Below are 24,251 nucleotides of genomic sequence, written 5' to 3' on the forward strand. Positions count from 1 at the left end.
AGGGCCTGAGAAAATATTTGAATAGATAATAGCTGAAAACTTCCTTAACCTGGGAAAGGGAACAGTCACATGAGTCCAGGAAGCACAGAGAATTCCATACAGGATTAACCCAAAGAGGAACACACCAAAACACATTGTAATGAAGATGACAAAAATTAAAGATAAAGAGAGAATATTAACTAGCAATTGTAAATATGTACACACCCAACATAGGAGCACCTCAATGTACAAGGCAAATATTAACAGACATAAGAGGAGAAATCGACAGAAACACAATAATAGTAGAGGACTTTTTCACCATACTTACATCAATGGACAGGTCATCCAGAGAGAAAATCAATAAGGAAACACAGGCCTTAAATAACACATTAGAACAAATATACTTAATTGATATTTATAGAGCATTCCACCTGAAAGCAGAAAACACATTCTTCTCAAGTACACATGGACCATTCTCCAGGAGAGGTCACATGCTGGGCCACAAAGCAAGCCTTAGTAAATTTAAGAAAATTGAAATCATATCAAGCATCTTTTCAGACCACAACACTATGAGACTAGAAATCAACTACAAGAAAAAACCAGCAAAGAACACAAACACGTGGAAGCTAAACAATATGCTACTAAACAACCAATGGATCACTGAAGAAATCAAAGATGAAATTTAAAAATGCCTAGAGACAAATGGAAATAAAAAATACCTAGAGACAAATGAAAACGAAAACACAACAACCCAAAACCTATGGGATGCAGCAAAAGCAGTGCTAAGAGGGAAGATTATAGCTATATAAGATTACCTCAGGAAACAAGAAAAATCTCAAATAAACAACCTAACCTTGCACGTGAAGGAGCTAGAGAAAGAAGAACAAACAAAACCCAAAGTTAGTAGAAGGAAAGAAAGCGTAAGGATCAGAGAAGAAATAAATGATAGAGACTAAAAAAATAAAGATCATTGAAACTAAAAGCTGGTTCTTTGAAAAGATAAACAAAATTGATAAACCTTTAGCTAGACTCATCAAGACAAAAAGGGAGAGGGCCCAAATCAATAAAATCAGAATTGAAAAAGGAGAAGTTACAACTGACACCACAGAAATACAAAGGATCATAAGAGACAACTATGAGCAACTCTATGGCAACTCTTTTCCGTTTTAAAAAATTTTTGTTTCTCCTTGGCAGTTTAAGAGAATAACTGGTAGCAGTTTACTGGATAATCTCTGAGTCCTGTCAATCTTGGGAGATGCTCTCCTTCAAGGGTAGATATTGGGGTATCCGTAAGGTCACTAACTTGGCAGACTTTAGCCCCTTCAGAGTTTAATGGTAATTCAGATGGAAGATTAGTAGACTGAAGACTCAGGCAAAGGAAAATAGAGGAGAGTAGTGGGAGTCACATCATCCTTATAGTCTTGTTTTAGGTACCTCTTGTGTCTTTAATTTTTCACTAGCCTTTTGCAATGAATCATTCGATGAAGTCATTTTGGAATCTTGAAGCCTTTTGGAGGCATCTGCATGCCAATTAAAATAGGTGTCCCACTCTTTTTGTTTGACTTGGGAACTCTTACTTCCAAGTACACTTTTTAAATGAATGATCTTGTCTAATTGGAATGTATCCCATAGTGACCACTGTGATTCTAGGTGGTCTTAGTAAGGTTTTGCCATTTTTGTAGATATCAACAACTTCTGGAACCACAGTTCTTAGACAAAAAATTAGCAGGTGTGCCACAAGGTGGTGTGCTCAATGTTTTGAAACTTGAGGATCCCATTTCTTTAGCTAAGTCTTGGGTCTCTCAGAGTCAAATTAATACCTAAGAGGAATGTGCCACTGGGTTGGGTATTTTGTGGTGTTTTATAGCATACCTCTTTGCATAGAACTCTTCTTGAGGTTGGCGGGTAAGGTTAGAGTTAGGTGGCAAGCACGCTAACAGCTTTGAAGTGCTTGACCTGTACCCACCAATTTTGTGGCTGTGGCTTTGAAGATTCCTATTAGCAATAGATGTTATCCCTTTCATGAGAAGATTTCTTTACAGTGGCAGACATCCTAATGTTTTTTTTTAATATAAATTTATTTATTTATTTATTTATTTTATTGGCTGTGTTGGGTCTTTTTCCTGATGTGCGCCGGCTTTCTTTAGTTGCGGTGAGTGGGGGCTACTCTTCGCTGTGGTGTACGGGCTCGTCATTGCCGTGGCTTCTCCCGTTGCAGAGCACGGGCTCTAGGCACATGGGCTTCAGTAGTTGCAGCACATGGGCTCAATAGCTGTGGCTCACGGGCTCCAAAGCACAGGCTCAATAGTTGTGGCACATGGGCTTAGTCGCTCCACGGCATGTGGGATCTACCTGGAGCAGGGATCAAACCCGTTTCCCCTGCATTGGCAGGCGGATTCCCAACCACTGCGCCACCTAGGAAGCCCATCCTAATGGTTTTTAATAGTCCAATTTGTGTCTACTTAGATTTTGATGTACCATTGATCAAAACAGTTCAAATTTCTTGTCTTAATTTGTTTGCCCAAGTCCCTCTGTGGTTTATGCTATGGACTTACCTTGAGGCTTTGTGAATCCCCTAACAGCTGCCATCTTGCTTTCTTAGACTGAAGAGTACCCATTATTTTCCCCTGTCGAAATTATCCTCCCTAATTCAATGAGACTTACTGTTTCCGGCTGCCTGTGTACAGTTCTCGAGCCCTAACAGGACCTTCTGAAGGCGGCTTACCTTGTAGGTGAAGTTAGCAAAAAACTCAAATGCTATGGCACAGTAATTCTCACCCAGAACAATCTGGAGTCTTTCACACCCTGATTTTCCACTCAGAAGGGTTAGGACAAACTCAAAGAGTTCAGAACACAAAATAAGCGGGGATAAATCTGAGAGAAGCTTACCAGAGATCCCAGAGAGCACTGAAGAAGCAGCAAACCAAAAGGGCTCTCTCTTCACCTGTGTTTTGGAGAAGTTCATGGAATCTTCAGTAGCTGTCTTCAGGTCCCAACTCGTTGCCAAAACCGTCAATTGACAAAACAAAACAACTTAGTCATGAGTTTGATGTCCTTTATTTAAGGGAAAGCAATTCACAGATTGGGGGAGTACAAACAGTGGATTGCTCTTCCTGAGGGATTTTGGGAAGAGCGAGTTTTATAGAGTTAGAAGAGGTAGTGCCGAAACAGCATGATTGGCTAGGAGGTTGGGGATTTCCTTATAAGGCTGGCAAGTCCTGTTTTCTAAGGTAAATCGCTAAAGCTGAGTTGCAGGATAGTGATTGGTTGTTTGATAAGATTCCTTGTCAGGTGTTTCCTATAAGTGCTGGCTGATTTAGGTTTAGGCTTGTGATGCGGGCCTGGCCACTGGGGTGGTCTTCACTTTGCGGGGCCTGATATATGAATCACCTTTATCAATAGGTATAGTGAGGAGTGTTTGCCATACCATAAATTCCCCTTTGGCTGGTTAAGAGGTAATCAAAGACTGCAAGATTGTCCATAACAATCCTAACTAATGGGTTTAGACTACTTTGTCTTTCAAAGTGGAAGTTGTGTTACCATTTTTGTTAGGGTCTAAGGAAAGTTTTGGGCTGTTTGTCAGTGATATTACCCCTAATGGGGGAATTGCCACTTACATAGTATGCATGAAAACAGAGTTAGTTATACCTTCTGGGAGTTTTCTTTCGTTTTTTAATAGGCTTGGGTGCACTGCATTTTGAAGGTTTCTGGGTAGTATTTTTTTCCAGAGAAACAGGATCCACAGGAGGGATGGTACTTCTAAATATGTAAAAGTGTCTCACAATTATCCTGAATACACAGGATAAATCAGAGTGTGTGACAGATCAATGTAAGCCTATCCATATAAAATGGAGTACCCTTGTTGGAAGTAAACTGTACTGGAAGTATAAGTATCATTTTCACAACAGGGGTAAGCCAGTTTGGTGTCCTTTGAGGCAGACAAATTTTTGAGTGGAACTAAATAGTTCAGCAAAGTAGGGTGTTTTCTGAAGAGGATGAACTGACTGTCGTGGTCAGGAAAGCCTCAATATTATTGTCTGCTCCTAATTGGCAGGTCTTGCTGATGGTGTTATAATAACCTTAGCAGAAGTGTTCTGATAATGTGAGGTCAAGGTCTATTTTTATAAGGCTGAAGGTTGGGATTAATAATATGAGGGAAGCTTAAGTGTCAGAAGGGGCCTATAAAAGGGAATCTGCCTTCCGAGATGTTTAAAGGAATTGATATTAAATTAGTGTCAGCAGGGTCTGGTGGAGGTTACTAGATCCAGCAATCAGTTAAATTCAGAGCAGCAGCTATGACTGGAAAAACATACAGGAGAGTTTTGTTTTCCCTGAAGTGGCAGAAGAGAGCAATATGGGTTCAAAAATAATGGGATGAAAATAAGATCACATAATGTTCTGGAGGGTGTAAAAGTGTCATAATAGGTAATATTAGTAGAAGGGAAAAGGGACAGAGAAAGAGTATCAAAAAATGAGAAAATTAATCTCATTCTGTCATCTTGAGTGGAAACTATGCCCTTCTGAAGACAGCAGCTTTTGTTGTCTCAGGCAGAAGCTGCCCACTTCTGCTGTTAGCAGCTTCTGAAAGATTCCTGTGACTCCTCAGTCTAAGGTCTTCTGATGAAATGGACGTCCAGTAGTGTGGGAGGAAGTGATGCATATCTTTTAAGTTAAACGTTTTACACACTTAAAAAAATCTAAGTAACAAAACCTTGGAGTTTTATTATCAGTCCTTAACAGTGCCAACAAGATACTTTTCACTAAGGCTCAATGGAAGTTTTATTTCTGTTGCCTATTTCAGAAGACCAAAACTTCAGGTGGCAGATCACATGGAGGATGTTTAGGTGCATATTTTGAAGATGTACATTATACCCATTGGTCATAAAGTTGGAGATATTTTATAAGTCTCCTGGAATATTCAGCCACATTAACTTGTAATAGAGTACAACCTGGGATTGGAAGTGAAATTCCCAAATGCATGAGGCAGATTTTTATTAACATATAAAGAGGAAACTTGTGGATCCTTGAGTGGTTTGAGTTTATCATCATCAGGCTAATGGCAGTACTTTGGGCCTGGGAAGACTGAAGGTTTTTGAGAGCTTTTAATAATTAAAATTTTAGAACTCTATTAAATTTCTTTATTTTTTTCTGAGTTTGAATATGGTATGTACAGAGGAATTTCTGAGTAAAATGTAGTACTTTAAAAGATTTTAAAATGACAATACCAGCAAAATGTGTGTCCCTGTTTCTAGAGCGATATCTTGGGATTTCCCATATCAGGAGTGGGAAATCATTTCACTCGGCTCTCCAGCAAGAAGAGGCCTCAACCCACCCTGAGAATACACGACAATAACCACAACACACTCATCGCCCATTTGGAGATGTTTAAGAGGACTCTGAGGCTTTGGTTCCTGTTTCTTACCATTATGGACTTTCAAGATTTGTGAGATTGTAGGTAGGACATGCCTTAGCAATACCTCTTACCATTTCCCCGCTACTGTTGGTCCCGTGCTGTGGCCAAACCGTCTCTGCTATTGAGGGTGATACCATGAAGTATTTTTGCTAAAATCTGTTTTTATCACAGTTATCTTCTTAGATACATCTAAGACAAAACATCTCGAGGTCTTTACAGTCACCATTTATTATATAGGGGTTCCTGGAGAAGTCAGGAAATCTGTTTCTAAACCATGTGGCCATCATGGAATTAACCTAAAACCACATATTTACTATCAATATAAAAACCTTCTTTTATATTTTTTTGGTTAGTCTGAGCAAGGGCAATTAATTTAGCCATCAGAACTGATCTAATTTCTATGAGATGCTTATATTTTGAGGGGACACTTAAGTCTGTAATAGCATACACCATTTAGCAATTTTTTAGTTTTACTTTTGCTGTTTAAACAATTAACAAATACAACTAAATCATAGTTATTTAAGGATCTAGGTCTGTCCAGGGCGTAAATGAGCACCTAAAAGACATAAGCAACCATGGAGGTTTTCTGTTTCGGGTGGAGGGAGGAGTGTGACTGGCTTCGGAGTATTGCAGTATTTCTTAGGTGACTAGCTGAAAACTGGTGAGCGCTTTTCTTCCACAGAAGAGTGTATACAGCACGAGAGCCATTAAGTTTAGCAAAGACCTTAGTACTAAGCTTATTGAAGTTTTTACTTATTTTGCTGTTGCTGTTACAGCTTGCAAAGTGAATATGTGTTGATTATTGGATCTAAGCAATAGGCCTTTCGTGAGTCCTGTGTAACTGAGTCAGTACCAAGTGCCTGTCCGCAAATATTTTGAACAAAAAAAGAAAAATGGTTTGTGAATCCAGAATGCTGGAAGAATGTTTGGCAGAGTCATTGCATTAGTGTTTGTGCTTAAATGTGAGTATGTGTCTTTTAACTTGAAATGTATTCAATCATTGAAAGATATAATTACCATATTTTATTATGCATAATTAATACAGGAAGATAAACTCTTAATTTGCCAAGTTTATCATCTCCATTATTTTTACAGTTTGGATTTAGTTCAAAGGTAGAAAAATGTATGCTTATTTTTCTTTCTTGTATAGAATTGAGAAGCAAATCTTCATATTCCCTGATGGCCATTTCAAGAAACCCAAAGATAGTTTAGGCATAAAAGACACCTTAATAATTTTATTATTCTGAATTTGGAAACTGGGATTGGGAAAGGCAAAATCAAGGCTAGTTGTCAGAGGAGACAAGGTGTAAGTCTTAAGTATCTAAAGACAAGAAATATTTATAATCAATACTGTAAAACCACACTAGATTACACCAAGGCAAAAGCTGTATTGGGGGAGAAAAGGCAGCAGCAGTGCCTCTTATCAGCCAGGAGAGGAGGATGTTTGTTCACTTCTGAGACTTGGATAACATTCATGTTTTGTCTGTATTCAGACATGATTACACAGTGGTCTTGTTTTTGTCTCACTTGGTCACCATCACAGAGGGGCCTTGTCGGACGGTGGTGTGTGAATTTCTCTATGCTCAAAGGAGAACAGCCTGAGCCTTGAGTGCCAGGCCAGTTTTCCTATGCCAGGGGCTATTTTCCTTTCTCGTCACTGACATAGACTCAGAGGACTGTCTTATCTATATTTTAAGTCTCAGCTGTCAAGCCTTACAAAGAGCCCCTTCCATGAAATCTGAGTGTAGCAGTTTTGAAATAACATTTCGAAACCCGGGAGTAAGTATGGGTCAAATCTGGACCTCAAGAAGAAGTCTGCAGGATTTTAAAAAACTCATCTGGGTCCCTTTAGCTCTAGTCAAATCTGTAAGAAATAAATCAGCAGCTAAAGCATCACTTTGCATTGGGGATTTTGCTGATCACCATGACCCCAACCCACACACATTTTGTTTATCCCCAACCAAATTTACCCTTTTGGACTTTGTGCTCCTGATACAAACTTCCATAGTCATACTTTACTTAGTGATAAGTGTTTATGTCCCGGATCTGCAACTATACAGTTCAAGGACGAGAATGTCTCTCATTCATCTTATTCAGGCCTTAGACAAAAGCCTGAAATTAAGCAGGTGCTCAATATCATTTAATTGATTAATAAATTATTAATGAAAAACATTTTAACAGAAGACTCAACATAAAATGTAACTTTGAAAACTTCTCTATACACAGGAAGTATGTAGAATAAAAAGCAAAAAAAGAGGAAGACTAAAGTCCTAAGTTCTTCCCTGGGGACATTTCACAAAGTGGACAAAATCCGATAAATTCCTCATGAGTTGCTGCAAGTTCGTTTATCTGATTTTTAATGGTTTTATTTAAAAACCTTTCACTAATACTATCTGTTTGGTGGTTGTCATCTCCATCTTCTTGATCCTTAAAATACACCTTCCCATGCAATGTTTCTGGGAAGGTATATGAAGGACAGAGGACCATTTCCTATTAAATTAGCAATGATTTGTTTTTATCTTTAAGAACATTTAACATGAGATCTACCCTCTTAACAAATTTTTGCAGATGACATGATCGTCTACCTAGAAAATCCCAAAGAACTCACCCAAAAACTCCAAATAAAATGAAATACTTAGGTATAAATTTTAAAAAATGTACACTCTGTGTACTAAAAATTTTTAAATGCTGATTAAAGAAATCAAAGATCTAAATAAATGAAGAGATACACTGTACTCATGGATTGTAAGAGTTATCATAATAAAGATGCCAATTCTCCCCCAAATCGTTCTATAGATTTCACACAATTCTTAGCAAAATTCCAGCAAAACAATTTTTTTTGGATACATAGAAAAGCTTATTCTAAAATGTGCGTGGAGGGACTTCCCTGGTGGTCCAGTGGCTAAGATTCCACGCTCCCAATGCAGGGGGCCTGGGTTCGATCTCTGGTCAGGGAACTAGATCCCACATGCTGGAATATACCTCATTTTATTGCACTTTGCAGATAGTGCATTTTTTACAAATTGAGGGTTTGTGGCAACCCTGCATCAAGCAAGTCTATCAGCACCATTTTTCCAACAGCATTTACTCAACTTCAGGTCTCTGTGTCACATTTTGGTAATTCTTGTAATATTTCAAATTTTTTCATTATTATTATATTTGTTATGATTTCTGATCAGTGATGTTACTACCATGACTTACTGAAGGCTCAGGTGATGGTTAGCATTTTTTGGCAATAAAGTATTTTTTAATTAAGGTATGTACAGTTTTTTAAAGACATAATGCTGTTGCAAACAATAGACTACAGTATAGTGTGAACATAACTTTTATACGTACTGGGAAACAAAGAAATTCACTGTATTGCGGTGGTCTGGAACCGAACCCACAGTCTCTCCAAGGTATGGCTTTATAGCTATATGGGACATTATTACTGGGTGAAACTGGATGAAGGGTGCATGGGACCACTTGTTCACTTTTTGACACTTCCTGTTAACTTACAATCATTTCAAAATAAAAATATTAAATGACTCCCCCCCCCAAAAAAAAGGCATGTCACCTAAAACAAACCCTACAAACTCATACCATGAGCTCATTTATACCAGATTTTGTAAATATTATTTTGCCTAAATGGCAAATAATTTTTTTCCTTCTTTTTACAATCAGACAAATTCAGATGTGGGTCATCCTACTACAAAACTTGTCTAAACTCTTAACAAATGTCAATGGCACAAGAGATGAGAAAAGCAACAGATTGTTTCTGTATCTTAAATTTTAAAGGACAGAACAGGGACTTGACAATCAAATGCAATGTGTAAATTTTTATTGTATCCTGGATTAAAAAGAACATCTTTAAAGATACTTTTGCATATATAACAAACCCACAGCTAACATCATTCTCAACAGTCAAAAGCTAAAAGCATTCCCTCTAAGGAACAAAGCAAGGATGTCCGTTGTCACCAATTTTATTCAATATAGTCTTGGATGTCCTAGCCACGGCAGTCAGAGAAGAAAAAGAAATAAAGGGAATCCAAATTGGAAAAGAAGTAAAACTGTCAGTGTCTGCAGATGACATGATACTATACACAGAAAATCCTAAAGATGCCACCAGAAAACTACTAGAGCTCATCAATGAATTCAGTAAAGTTGCAGGATACAAAATTAGGATATGTGGAAATCTCTTGCATTCCTATACATTAACAATGAAAGATCAGAAAGAGAAATTTTGTACTTGGAAGGAAAGGAATGTAGATAAGGACAGGAAATTCAAGGTAGAAGATTGGTCATAAGAGACAGTCGTCCTATCTCATCAGTTACCCTGGTATACATTTGCGGAAGACTTGTCTTTTATTTATTCATAAAAGGTGTCCTTATATTAAGAAAATCCATCATATGGGTACTATAGACCAAATGTTTGGGTCTCCTCCAAAATTCATATGCTGAAACCTAACCTCCCAGTGTGATGGTATTAGGAGGTGGTGCCTTAAATTATAAGAGTGGAGTCATGAATGGGATTAGTGCCCTTATTAAAGAGATTCCAGAGAGCTTCCATGCCCCTGCCACCATGTGAGGTTACAGTTAAAAGACAGCCATCTAAGAACCAGGAAGTGGGCCTTCACAGACAGTGAATCTGCCAGTGCCTTGATCTTGGACTTCCAGACTGCCTAACTGTGAGAAATAAATTTCTAAGTCACTCAGTCTATGATACTTTGTTACAGCAGCCTGAATGGACTAAGACAATGGGATTAAACTTTTTTTTATTGGTCATCTATATTTTGACTTTATTATATTTATTTATTTGTTTATTTTGCAAAAGCAGAATGTCACATTTATCATTCTTTCATTTTATGTCTCTGGGGTTTGTATCATACTAAGAAAGGTCATCCTTAGACTATACATACAAAATATTTTATAGTATCACCATGCAGTTCCTCAGAGGACTACATTTCATATTACTCATTCTCACAAAACCTTGAAATGGTACCATAAACAACAGGTTGTCAACTAGAGATGATTTTGCTCCCACCATGAAACATTCGGCCAGGTCTGGAGACATATTTGGTCTACACACTGGGGGTGTGCTACTGACTCTGTGGGTAGAGGCCAGGGATAGAGCTAACCCCCCTGCAATGCACAGGACATCTCCCACCCACCTCCAGCAAAGAATTATCCATCCCAAAATATCCATATAGTGATGAGGTAGAGAAAACCTAACATAAAACCATCTCTCTTCCCTGGTTGTTGGGATTCCCAATGTTCCAATCTTCTGTATAAAATAGAACACTGAAAAGAGTGAATGAGATGGAAAAGAAAGAAAAAGGGAGAAATTGGATAAGGACATTTTGGTAAGTTGAAGAAAACCATCCTACCCCATTGATCGTATCCTTAACTCAGCCCCTGTAATTCAGCTCCAAAAGCTGAAATTTAACAAACATCATTTTATAAAGTACACCAGAAAAAGAGAATATTGGAGGAAAAAACCTGGCAAACATTATTGGTCTACTACTAAGGGACATAAGCATGAAGAGACTAATCATTATGTAAATGCCTTTATTTGAACTAATACATTGCTACCAGATTACATCACTTTTCAGAGTTAGAGTAACATTATGATCTTGAAAACTATAGCAAACAGCTTGACAAAGCAAGAGTACATTAAGTCCTACATATATGTTTTTTTAGTGACCACATCTCCTTGTCTTAGGTGTAAAATTAGAAAAATTATTATACACTTAGCATACTTGGCCTACTGTATCCTGCCTAAATGCTGAGCCCTCTCTCTCCTCAAAAGTGTCATATTCAACAGCATTTTAAATCTAAAGAGAGAGTTTGATGATACAGGTTTTAAAACAAATAAGCATATATTGAACCAAGTGTTTTAAGACAAAATATGTCAATTGTTTACAGCTTCGGTGTAAGAGGGAAGATGGAAATTCAAGGTACATTTTTCCTCTACCTCTAATGTATGTTTTTTACTTACTTGAAGACCCCTTAAAAAAAGTAGCAAAATCAGCAGTCTTATTTAATGTAATCAAAATATTCTTAAATGTACAAAAAAGGATCATGTAGAAAGAATACTGTAAAAAGATACTGATTTTAAGAATAAAAGAATATGAAAAGCTTCTATTACATTCTGCACAGCCAGTTACTTCTGTAAATTTTCAGTACTAGAAAGATAAGCAAAGGATACTCATATCCAAATACCCTCTGACCACAGTTCTTGAATAAGAACTAGTATACTGGATGGAAAGCAAAAATTATTGTCTAATAATATTCATATCCAATCAACTAAGCAAGTCCCAGGAGGTGGACATTCTAAGAGGGAAACAGATACATAGAGAGAAATACGTACAGCAATGGGAAACGTCAAGGGCAGCAGTCTAGGAGGAGCGAGTAAATGATTTGGCTGTGAGCACATTTCAGGTGGGCCTGACAAATCCACCCTGACTACTGGAAAGAGGAGTTGTTGTTATTAAAACTCTTTCCCCTGAGGGCTCCCATGATGCGCTTAGTCTTGTTAAAACTAAAAGTCCTTTAAATAACCAACAGTTCCTTAAGCCATGAGCACCTCACCTGGAAACTGCTGACCTGCTAATCATGCACCTGGGAACAAGGTTGTTTTTATTCAAATGGGTTATTTTACACTCTCTTCATTCCCCTGCCCATCAAGCATGCAAACACAGTCATGACCATCTTGGGCTTTACTTCCACAAGGTCTTCTGGGAGAGCATACACCCTGGCTCCAATCCTTCTAGCCATTGACACTGCGTACCTATTTTTGGAGGAAACAAAAATTAAAGTGAAATTCTGATCAGTCAAGGGCACAACATGAGACATCTATTTCCTCTTATATCATCATTTGTCTGGGATGCAAAACTTCTATAGCAAAAGTTCAAACCGGAATGATTTCATTTTTCGTTATTTTGTTTTATTTTGTTTGTGAGGTCACTCATAAGTGACACCAGATTTTTAAGGCCTACTATTTGGGGCTGATAATATTCATTCACTCCTTTTCTACAATATAAAATAAGAAATAATTCTGGAGCACTGATTTGATATGAAAAAAATTTTTTCTAGAATATATACATAATTACCCAGATTGTTGATATTCTCTTTGAGCATGTAATAAGATAACAGTAACTCTTATGAGATCTTAGAGATACGGGGTGGAAAATTATGCCAGATGCAAAATACAAGTTGGCAGATGCAGTGAATACTTCCAAATATGCAAGGGAGGGGAGACAGTCTACACGGTACATGGACAGAGTGGCTGAAGCAACGAATGGAAAGGGTACAGAAAGGAAGCGAGAAAGAACTGATGTGTTCAGCTGGGGAAATTTGCAGAAGCCCCCCTCAATTAATACACGAGGCATTTCTAGGTGTTCTGCAACAGGAATCTTTAAAGATGATCAAGTTTCTGGGAAAAGAAGTCTCAAGAGTTCTCTATAAATTATGGATATTAAATCTTTATCACATTATGCTACAAATATTTTTTCAAGGAGGGAAGAAATGACGTGCTTAACCACAAAGTTTTGCAGTAATGCTTCTTAGCTATCCTGTGAAGCCGCGCTGGGGGCTGATTTTCAGTGTATACTGAGAAAACTTTCATGGGTTGCCCGTGAAACCAGGTCACAGTCTAGGTCTTTGGAGAAAAAGGGATGAGACAGGTGGAAAAGACCTTGTCAATATTGTTGAAATGTAGGAAACTTTCAAGGCACAGTTTCAGCTGAGGGTTTAGCATCTTGCCCACTTAAGGGACCAAGATAATAAGCTCAACATACATAGCAGAGTGGTCTATGCACACTAAGAGAGACATCAGTAGATAATGTTTTTTTAAAAAAAAAGAGTGTGACAGAAGAATACTCTTATCAAAGGAATGGTTATTCCTAGCTCATCTTTCCCTTGTAAGTTTGCAGCTAAGTTGCATTAAAACATACATTATTTCTGTAATCTACTAAAGCAATGACTGACTGAGTACCTACCTACTAGGTCAAGTGCAATGCTAGGCTCTTATATATTTTATTCATTTCAAAATCTCCAAGGTAAGTATCATTGCTCCCATTTTACTGATGAGGAATCTGAGGCTAGAAGAGGTTTCCCCCAGATGACACCATTTTCAAGCGGCAGAACCTGAATAAGGATGCAGGTCTGCCTGCCTACAACGCCTGTGCTCTTGCCAGGATATTACGCAGCATCCCTTACTTGGCATTATTGTGCTTCTCATCTTCTGTTAGATTGCCGCTCTTGACAAGGTCATAGTTTATGCAGCCTGGCTGGATGGCGTCAATTAAGTCCACAACTGCCAAACTGGAGCTGATCGTCTTGTCCTAGTGTAAAAGGACAATACATCTGAAAATTTCAGTGTGTACAAATTAATGTGGATTACTTTATAAAGCTGCCCAAAAACAAAGCCCAGTGAATTAAAAAAGAATCATGCCATTAGCCCAACAATGATTCTTACAAAGAAACCAAAGGCTAGCCTTCCAAATTATAGATACTTTCTATAGCAAACATAATGTTTAATAGTCAAACATAGTATTCTTACCTTAAAACTCTGAATGGAAGTAGATTTTCCAGCTTCACTCAATGTTCTGTTCACCCAGCTTACAATGATGTCATCATTAGCTTTCTGACCATCTCCAAGATCTTCCAGGACATTGAGGGTATATCTAAAAGAAGCAGCAGGAGAAAAGGTTCTGATTTACCTTATGAGAAAAAATTCAAATATTAGAAAGATGCTTTATCTTTCATTTCTTTTCCTTAGGTTTGAAAGATTAAAGATTTCATGGAAAGAGATTCACACTATATGAAAAAAAAAAACATTTCAAGTAGTAGTGGCTTGCCATTGTGCTGCCTTTTGCACTGGTGGGGGAAAGATTTTCAGTGCTTTAATGAGTAAGCCCAACAGTCCACTGCAGGCTCATTTTGTACTAGTCCAACCACGGTAAGGACTTCAAATAAGCTGTGCTTTGGCTGGTACCCAGTTATAATGAATGCTTTTCAGTACTACAGTTAAGAGCTCTTTCTCAAATGTATACATGGGATGTTCATAAGTTTTGCTATTTTTATTCACTGACACTAAATGAGGCTCAAGTCTGTTGGTCAGGCTTCCTATGAAAAAAGGGAAATAGTCACAGTTCTGCTGCCTAACTTTCCAGAAGCCACCTCCCATTGACCATCCAACATATATTCATTACTTAAGCTTACTTCACAGTCTAAACACAGAAATTTCAAAAGTGTAGTCATTGATACGTTTGCTTAAAAATAATGACTAGATCATAGACCTGTCTTATATATAGTGAAGCTTACACAGCTAAAAGTGTGTACCATACCTTCTCATCAGCTGCCAGACTAAAGCTAAAGTCAGGGTTTGGTTCCCATCATTCAGGTCTTGCCCTCCAATGCCAACCAGGGAGAATTTGGCAGGATGCTTCCCTAATTCAACAGCATAGTTGCAGTTTTCTAGCTGCAAACACACAAAAGCAAATGCTTAAAAGATTTTCACTTGTTTAATCTGTATGTGCATGTTGTGCACAAAGTTAAGACACAGTTCCTTTCCTTGAGAAGCTCAGAGCCAAAGAGTTTTCTAAACAAACAAATTGAGAATAAAAACAGCCTGTAACAAATACATGCGGCAACTTCATTATTTACCTTTTTCATGTTGGCTCCAAGTTTCGGGTATGGAGGTTTATTCACCTTACTCCAGTCAACAGGAACTTTAATTCGCTCGTATAACTGTAAGATTACCAGGGCATCTTGCAGGTCACTAAGGATTTAAAAAGAATTTGATCAGTGCTTTCAGACAGCTGGGCCTATGTTTCCTTAAAAACAATAGCACTACACTGTCAAACAAGATATATAAAACCATAGATAATACCCAAGACTCATATTTTTTATCAATCTGTGCTGAAAATAGAGGTAACACCATCCAATTCACTTAAAAATATTTATTGAGAGCTTACTGTTTCCAAAGTACTGTTCTAGAAGCTGGGCACATAGGACAAAAATCCCTGGCCTTTAGAGTCAGAGAGAGAGAGAAAATAAACAAGTATATGGATAAATGGATAATGTGATTTGGAGTGTATTTAATTGCTATGGAAAAAAAAAAAGACGAGGTTGGGGTTAAGTAGTGGTAGCTAGTGGTCAGGGTCTGAATCAGTGGCTTGAATACAGCAAGGGAATAAGGCATCCTGGGCTGAGAGAACAGTGAGTACAAAGGCCTCAAGGCATCATGGATGGGCTCCTTCAGGTGCTCTCTGGCCTGTTTCAAAATATAAAGTATCTGTTCCCTAGGGTGTTAGAAAGACATTTATACATTCTTTCACTTAATGATCACGTAAGGAAATCCGGGCTTTTGTGTATTTGGAAAATGATAATGGAAGTCACCACTCAACATTTTGTAAGTGCTACAAACTAACATTTAGGAAAGGTTTAGAGCTGTAATTATTTGTGTAGCATCCATTCATGATGTTCATAACTGTTTACAATAACAGTAGGAAAGCTTACGCATAGAGATGGTTTACATGGGGATTAACACCAAGAGAGTTCATCCAGTTACGGAAGGTTCTTTCTTCACGAGTTTCTCCTATTAAAAATATTCACAATGTTGATATATTTATTAAATACCTTGTATACGTGCATATAAAATCAACCCACATATAAGATTATTTTATTTCTTCTTTACCAATCTAGAGCTTTTTCTCCAGCATGACTCTCTTAGCAGTCTCTCTAAATACATTCTCTCTAGATACATGCTAGTTTTTATAAATTGGATGAATTTATTTTAAAAGTAAAGAATAAAACCTTATTATAACCAGGTAAGCAATTTTGAGGTTTGTGAAGTTTTTATAATCTCCTCCCCATCTAATCCTTCTCCAGTATCTCCCCAAATCCCCATACCTCTAAAGTAACTGATGTTATCAGTTTAGTTTCTATTTTAAAATTTTGTTATGGTCATATAAACTTCTATACTCATATTAATCTATATCTTCCCTCTACCCATTTAACAAATACTAAGCTTCATATGTACTCCTTTTACATGCCTATATTAGAGCAACAAATTATCTGAAACTTCAAAAGCATAAAATTTAAAATTTTTATAGCAATGCTAGTAGATATGCAATGAACTACTATTTATATTTGTTAATTAAGTACTATACTTCATGCATATATAATCTGGCAAAGGTAGACTCTGCCTTTCCCAAATTTAAACGAATAATTGCCATGCATTATTATTATTTTTTGAGTAGGTTAAGTGTGAAAGGAACTGGGGCCAGTTTCAGTTAGTCTGAATGGAAGAATGAAACATAAATATTGTAAATTTATCAATTTTATGCATGTGTGTAAATTTTATGCATATATGCATTTTTCTGGTGAGAGGTTTAAAAAGTGACCTAATTCTAAAATATTAAAATAAAACATTGGTTTACTAAGTGGCCTTAAACTGAGTGACCCTAGGCTAGCTTACTTTTCTTTTTTTTAACGTTATTTATTTTGTAGAAACACAGTCTACTAATGAAACCATTCCCTGGTTAACATAATCTGGATTCTGCCAATAATCAACAACCACCTGCTTGTGAGAATTGTGTTGATTTGTGATTAATGCCCATCAATGACTAACAGTGAATGTAAAGACTATTAATTCATGAACATTTAAATTGGGATTTTTAAAATCATCCAAAAGGATGTTTTCCTTACAAATGTAATAATACAAAGATTGACTGTGGTTGTAAAACTTAAAAATTGTACTCAAATCCATTTAAATTTTTATGGGCCATAGAACTGGTAAAAATAAATCAACTCACTTGAAAAAAATTATCTTCCACAATAAAAATGTATAATAAGAAATAAATCTGAAAACCTCTCTGTGGCAGAATGCAATTCTTCTTTTCCTCTATCAGAGTACATGTGAGATAGGCTAGCTTACTTTAAAAGTTCCCTTGTATCATCCCTTTCTATCAGCTGCCACTTTTTACTCAGCCCTTGGGACTACTAGCAGACAGTTGCGAAAGGAAAGTGGATAAGAAAACTTATTGAAATCAAGATTATGAAATCACTGTGGCCTATGTATTTCTATCTACTCTGTCATCCCAAACATAATTTAAGAAACTGTTAGTTACCTTCTAATAGAGTCCAGTCGATATCCTGGTTCTCTGGCTTAGTCAGTGCTGGGTATTTATTAAACAGGTTAGCCACAAAGGCTAAGTTCAGTTTGGGGTTTCCACTGACAACATCAGCAGGGGTAACAAATTGTCTGCAACCTAATTTGTCTGCTTGTTGAAGCATACTCTCAGCTCTCTTCAAATCATCTGTTTCCTGTTGAAGTAAAATAAGACGACATTTTTTAAAAGACAGTACTAAAAATATAGAAATGCTTTCCTACAACGATAGGCTGGGTATACAATGCTATTTTCTCTTAGTGAACATATGGTGCTTATATTATTGTTTTGAATGCAAAAAAAAAAAAAATTGGCTGTGCTGGATATGCAGTATCTTGAAAATACCCTAGATGGCACCAGATCATATATCTAAGGACAGAAAACATTTAACTCAATTGAGATGACATCTCTCATGCCAAAACTCATTAAGAAAAGAGCGAAACGTTCAGATTTAAAAATTAAGCCCTAAAGAAGGTGTAAGGCTGAAAAAGATGAAGGACTTATGGGAAAATATTTTAAAGATAATAATCAGGGATACCAGGTTCTAATAATTTTGTAAAAAATACTTACTTTCAACTAATTCCTAGGACTCCTAACTTATCTTCTTCTCCATTTTGTCTTTTTCTTTTGGAAAGATGCACGCTGATCTCTTGACTAACATATGGTTTGGTAAAGATTTTAAATTATAGATCTGATGATTTCAGACCAATGTAAAAATAGTTTCCCAGGTGCTCACCATTCCCATCTCTTACCAATAAAATAAAAGTTGCTCCTTCTGGAGCTGCAGGAGGAACAGTTGCTTTTGGATTATTCGTTTCTAGTGACCTGCCCCCCAGAATGCTCTTGGCAGCTACTACAGACATCTCCGCCCCAGTTTGCCCCAGGGCAAAAGTAGCTCTTCTGGGAAACAGTGTCATGTGAAAAGGGATTTTATAATTGGGGGGAAAAAAAAGGTAAAGGAAACTTGAGGAATGTTACTTATAAACCAACACAGTACAGATTGTATAGTTTGAGAGTCTTAACTCTGTCTTTAATGGGTGATGCTATCTTTAGTTTTTCAGTCTCCAGTGAGGTGCCTTGATGGTCTGGGACTCCAGCACAGTGCGTGTTTACTGTGTTACCTTTCATTGTTACCATCTGCAGAGCAATCAGTAACCACCAGCAGATGGGCAACTGAGTGGGATTCAGCCTTTCTTCAGGATCCTCTGTGAGCCGAGTGACTTCCTCTCAGAGAGCCCATTTCTTGTAACCTATTAGCTGTTACTTTAATACTTTGGTTTATGCTATTTATCATTTTTATTCTAAAATTCCTTATTTATTGGTCATCTTGGCATTCTTAAACAAAAAGCATTGATAATAATGGAATAGAAGGAAGCTTTAAAATAGCCCCCGAATTTAAAAGTGCAAACAGTTAAATATATTGTAGAATAGTGAAACAAAAAATAATCAAATAAAAAATATACATATGCAAAAAAGAACTTCAGCTCATACCTCACATCATATTCAAAATTAACCCCAAACACACACACACACACAGAGAAACCCAACACTATAAATGTAAAACCCAAATGTAAAAAACTAAATATAAAACCCAAAACTATAAAACCTCTAGGAGAAAATATAAGGAGAAATGCTTGTGACCTTGTGTTAGGCTAAAATTTCTTAGATACAACACCAAAAGCATGATTCATAAAAGAAAAAAAATGACTAAATCTGACTTTGTCAAAATTAACAACGTCTGTTCTTTGAAAAACACTGGGACTAAATATTTGCAAATCATATATCCAATAAAGGACTTGTATTCAAAATATATAAACACTCAAAACTTGACAAGAAGAAAACAATGCAATTAAAAGTGTTTAAACAAAGATATATGGATGGCAAATGACTACGTGAAAAGGTGTTCAACATCATTTGTCATTAGGGAAATGCAAATTAAAATCACAGTGAGACACCTCTACACCTGTTAAAATGATTAATGTTGAAACTAACCACACTAAGGTGTCAGTGAGCAGGAGGATGAACTGTAACTTTCACGCACTGCTGGCGGCAATGTGCCATGGTCCAACCACTTTGGAAAACAACTTAGCAGCCACTTAAAATAGTTAAACGCACACATACCATACTACCCAGCCATTCCACTCCTAGGTACTTACCAAAGATAAATGAATGCATATATGCATACAAAGGCTTGTATATGAATGTTCAGAGCAGCTGTATTTGTAATAGCCCCAAACTGGAAACAATCCAAATGTTCATGAACAGGTGAATGGATAACAAATTACAGTATATCCATTCACTGGAATATTATTCAGCAATCAAAAAGGAATGAATTTATGATACATGCAACAACATGGACGAATCTCAAAATAATTATGCTGAAAGAAGCCAGATAAAATGAGCACCATAAAATTCTCAAGAATTCAAGCTAAAGGGAAAGAAAGCAAATCAGTGGTTGCCTGGGATGGAGGAGTATGGGGGCAGGGAGGAATTACAAAGGATCATGAGGAAACTTGATGTGGTGATGGATACATATATATCTCTAAAGAAGATGTAAGGCTGAAAAAGATGAAGGACACAGAAACACAAGGGGAAAAGCATGAGGAAAGCCTCACTCATTTTACACTCAGAGGTAAAATGAGTGTGTGTGTGGTGGGGCAGGGGGTGGGTGACAGAGTAGTGGGAAACTGGACTGACTAGAAGGGATGGAGCAAGATGGTGTAGCAGGGCCTTACATGCTTAGCAGAACATTTCAGACTGAATTCTAGAGTCAATGGGGAATCCTTGAAGGATTTTGAGGAGCTAAGAGACAAGGGAGGAAGTACTTTAAGATCAACTAGGGAGGAGTGACTAGAGAAGAGCTGTATCAGAATCAGAATCAACATACTGGTGCCATCTACCCAGGCATAAAATCACCTGGCTAGCTACTCCAGACAGCTCCCTTAGTGCACAGGGAGTTCGTCTGTGCCAAGAGTGACCCGAACTGAAGAATTTCACGTTTAAAAACAGACAGAAATATAAGCACTACGAGTCAGTTACAAATTCAGTTCTGGTAAGGGCAACATAAATGGTTTAGCCAGTGTAATCCACTCAATCTTATTGTGAAATAGGCTAGAAATGTGGATTTTTTAAAAACCAGTAGAATGCATTCCGTATCTAATGAGTACCAAGAACAACAGGATCCTAGAAAGTTGAGACTAAATAGTCTAGGCCAACTCTTTACTTCATGGTATGAACAAAGTCAAATTCAATTTCGGGAAGGAACTTGTCCAAGGTCACTGAACAAATAAGTGATGTAACCAGGGAACATGGTCCAATGTGGTAATTCCCCAAACTGGATTTCAGGGATCAGGAGTTTGTAAACATATTCACATTACTCTCAACACAGGAATATTATAGATGCATGTATGCATATGTAGTCATTAAATCTATCACTGTGATTATAATCCAAATACTTGGAAAAGATTAGCGTCTAGTGCTTATTTTCCCACACTTGGTTTGAATATTTTATGCCATCCATATAAACCAATACCACCATCATTACAGAACTCACTAATAAACTATTAACATAAAACAAAGCTAGACTTTCTGCTTCTGAATTACACTTTACAAGTAATAAATTTTAAAATAATGCTTAAAATTGCCAACACCACAACATGCAATTATAACAATTCTTGTTATTTATAAGAAATTGACAACAACTTTGTAAGCTTGTAGAATTCAAAAGAACATCTTTACTTACATTGAAACCTGACATGTTAATATCTATCCGTGGTTCACCTTCCTTTTGTCCTTTTGGTGCAATTTGATTGAGAAGATGAAAATAGGCTTTAGAATCCTACAAATGAATTGAAAATGTCAGTGAGATCACATTTACAAAGAATGAATGTACCCTATTGTCCCATATTTGGAAGGATATCTGCATTGGATTCTGTGAGAATGTACGACACAGATCTCTAACCTTCTAATTTAACAGCTCCTCTCCCCAGAAAAGTCCACCTATCTGGCCTTAGGTCTCCCTTGAATATCGATGAACTGGATTTTGTCATGACTTTACAATTTATTGAAGTCATCAATACAATAATGCTAGTAAACACATAACTTGTTCTGTACCTTCACTGAGTTACTGAAGTCAATAAGCTTGATAGATAAGACAAGCAAGAGAAAAAAGTAGGACAGGAGAAATCCAGGAAGCATATGGAAAGAGAAAAAACAGGTTACATCATTACAAAGCACAATATGTATATACCATAACCTATGGAGAAGAGATTAGCTGTGTTAAAGATGTATTTAATTGTAAATTTAAATGACAAAAATTTTAAATGAGTAACACTTGAGGTGGTGAAATAACATTAAACCCTTAATTATCTGAACATATTTAACCAAACAAGCTTCTCTTTGTTTTAACCCCTTGAACTCTTTCATCACTTGAACACTTTTACATGGAATCCCAATACCTACAAAAAAAATGGCATTGCTCATATGGGGCGTGGGCTGGGTGAATTCAGGCTGTGTGGACACTGCACAGAACAAAACGTGAAAACCACTGTACCAGTGCAAACACTTAATGAGGGTCTTCAACACACACATCAAGTTGTACCAGAGGCAGGAACTGGAATGAAGATTCCTTAATCCTGTTATAGCTGAAGATCACCTTCCCAGCTACGATAGTCATCTATTACTGGGCCATGACAGTCTGGACAGACTATAAAGGAACGTTTCTTGTGGTAAACCCTATGTGCATCCTAATCCTCTGGGGAATTTGTTCAATATGGAGATTGCTGGATCCAACCTCAGACTTACCAAGTACAGATCACTGGGAGCTGCCCAGAAAGATGCATCTTAAATGAACCACCTAAGTAAGTTTGATACACTCCCCAGAAATGATTCTAAGAATGGGGAGAATCAGGTGAGTGAAAGCCACTTCAGAGCAATTCATGGGATGCAAAACCTAGACCATACCATTAGTGGGCACAGGGGTTATCTCCTTCTAAGAAGTAGTGCATTATAGCTGTGGAAGTGCTTTCACTTACAATTACCTACTAAAGGTGCAGAAACAATTTGTAATCTAGCCCTATGCACTTGAGAAAGATAGGAAAAGAGTAGACCCCACAGAGCCTGTACTTATTACCCTGAAAAGGGGCTTTACAGGTGAAAATTTGAACTTGAACATACATTACCCTAACAATTGTCTGCTTTTTAAAAATATTCGAAGCAGAATATTTTTCAAAAAATATTCATTTGTCAAGATTCCCTTTTATACATTTAAATTATGTGCTCGGAACGTAAAATACATTTACAAATGGTTTTCAGAAATGTATCTAATGCGTAAAGCAAAATATAGCTGGCTAAGCACGTTGCATAAATTAAAAGAAGGGATGGGGTCAGTTTTGGTTTTATAATTTTGGGGCCATCCTTAATTTTCACTGATGAAATCAGTAATGCAAACATATCCCATTACTTTCTCTCACCACTGAACAAACTGATATGGTCACAGACTATTTTCATAGCCCTATTGGTCAATGGCATCTGGTGAAGATCCTTGAGTTTGTTCCCTGTGTTCCAACATCTGGATTTTGGAGAGAGTCGAGTTGGTTAACGAGAATGCCATGATATCTGCTGTGGTGATTTTGGCCCTCTCTCCCTGAGATGCCAGAGGCAACGTGTGGTAAATGAGTGCTACTGATGTCTCCCGCCCTTGCAACTTTCCCCTAGTGCTCACGGTGAGCAGCAAGGGCCAAAATTCAACTCAACGCAAGAAATCTGTGTGAGTCTTCTATGTGCCAGGTGTTGTGTTAGAGGTGGGCTTTAGCAGGAAGGCAGTTATGCAAGGGCAGGGACTGAGGTAGGAGACACAGACATAAATAAGATAAATAAGATAAATAACTACCCTCAAGAACTCAACGCCTGAAGGAGGGAGCACATGACAGAAGAGGGGCCAAATAAGAAAAGGGATGGGGAATCCTGAGGCCCTTTCTCTCTCTTCTACATCTTTACTAACAGGTATACTAAGGCCTGGGAAAGGCATACAGGAACAGAAGAGTCATGACTGCCCATCCTTTCATACTCCATGTTGAACTGAGGAATAGAAAATCTTAGGACTATAATACTTTTACCCCTTTCCACAAAATGAAAGCTAGACTTAGTGCTAGTGCTTCTTACTTGGTTCCATCTCTCTCCTGAAATCTACTGTCAGCGTCAAGAAGCAACAAGGCTGGGTGATAAACTCATTGGATTTTCCCTCCTTTAAGCTGGCATGAAATCTCCCGAGTCATTATATTCCCCCAAAGTGTTAATAACTGCACAGTTACCTTGATGTCAGCACTAAAATTGTTGATTTTCTGCCAGCCCGAGTTTTCCAAATGAAAGTTTGCCCATCTAAGCAGAAGCTCTTCTGGAGATAATTTCATAAGCTCCTCCAAAGTCTCACCATCTCTAAGTAAAGCAGCCAAGGCTATAAGGAAAAAAACCCGCATCCAATATATTACATGATAACGGTTATTACAAGTTTATTGAGTCTTTTCACACTCTGTGTAAGTAATAGAGGTACAAAAAGTACTGTGACCTAGTTCCTGGTTTTCAGGTACTCACAGTCTAATAACAAAGATAAATAAAAGTAGATAATTAGAATATAATACAGATAGAAACACTGTATTATGAGAATACACAGCAAATATATAACATATTCTTTATTATTTTAAGTT

General features: G+C 37.3%; 1 protein-coding gene across 2 annotated transcripts in view; it reads right to left on the reverse strand.

Annotated features, from left to right (window-relative positions):
- Nucleotides 1–10,922: 10,922 nt before the first annotated feature.
- The window catches only part of PLS3 (plastin 3), a 76,711-nt gene continuing 63,382 nt past the window's right edge, over nt 10,923–24,251 (reverse strand). For both annotated transcript variants that reach the window (XM_057717765.1, XM_057717766.1), the window contains 9 exons: nt 23,859–24,001; nt 21,290–21,385; nt 17,509–17,704; nt 15,896–15,974; nt 15,041–15,155; nt 14,722–14,855; nt 13,935–14,058; nt 13,592–13,716; nt 10,923–12,161 (listed from right to left, as the gene is read on the reverse strand). In XM_057717765.1, coding sequence (XP_057573748.1) covers nt 12,029–12,161; nt 13,592–13,716; nt 13,935–14,058; nt 14,722–14,855; nt 15,041–15,155; nt 15,896–15,974; nt 17,509–17,704; nt 21,290–21,385; nt 23,859–24,001 — 1,145 coding nt within the window. In that variant the 3' untranslated portion in view covers nt 10,923–12,028. The remainder of the gene's footprint in view (nt 12,162–13,591; nt 13,717–13,934; nt 14,059–14,721; nt 14,856–15,040; nt 15,156–15,895; nt 15,975–17,508; nt 17,705–21,289; nt 21,386–23,858; nt 24,002–24,251) is intronic.

Source organism: Hippopotamus amphibius, chromosome X (genome assembly GCF_030028045.1).
Source record: "Hippopotamus amphibius kiboko isolate mHipAmp2 chromosome X, mHipAmp2.hap2, whole genome shotgun sequence".
Lineage (NCBI taxonomy): Eukaryota > Metazoa > Chordata > Mammalia > Artiodactyla > Hippopotamidae > Hippopotamus > Hippopotamus amphibius.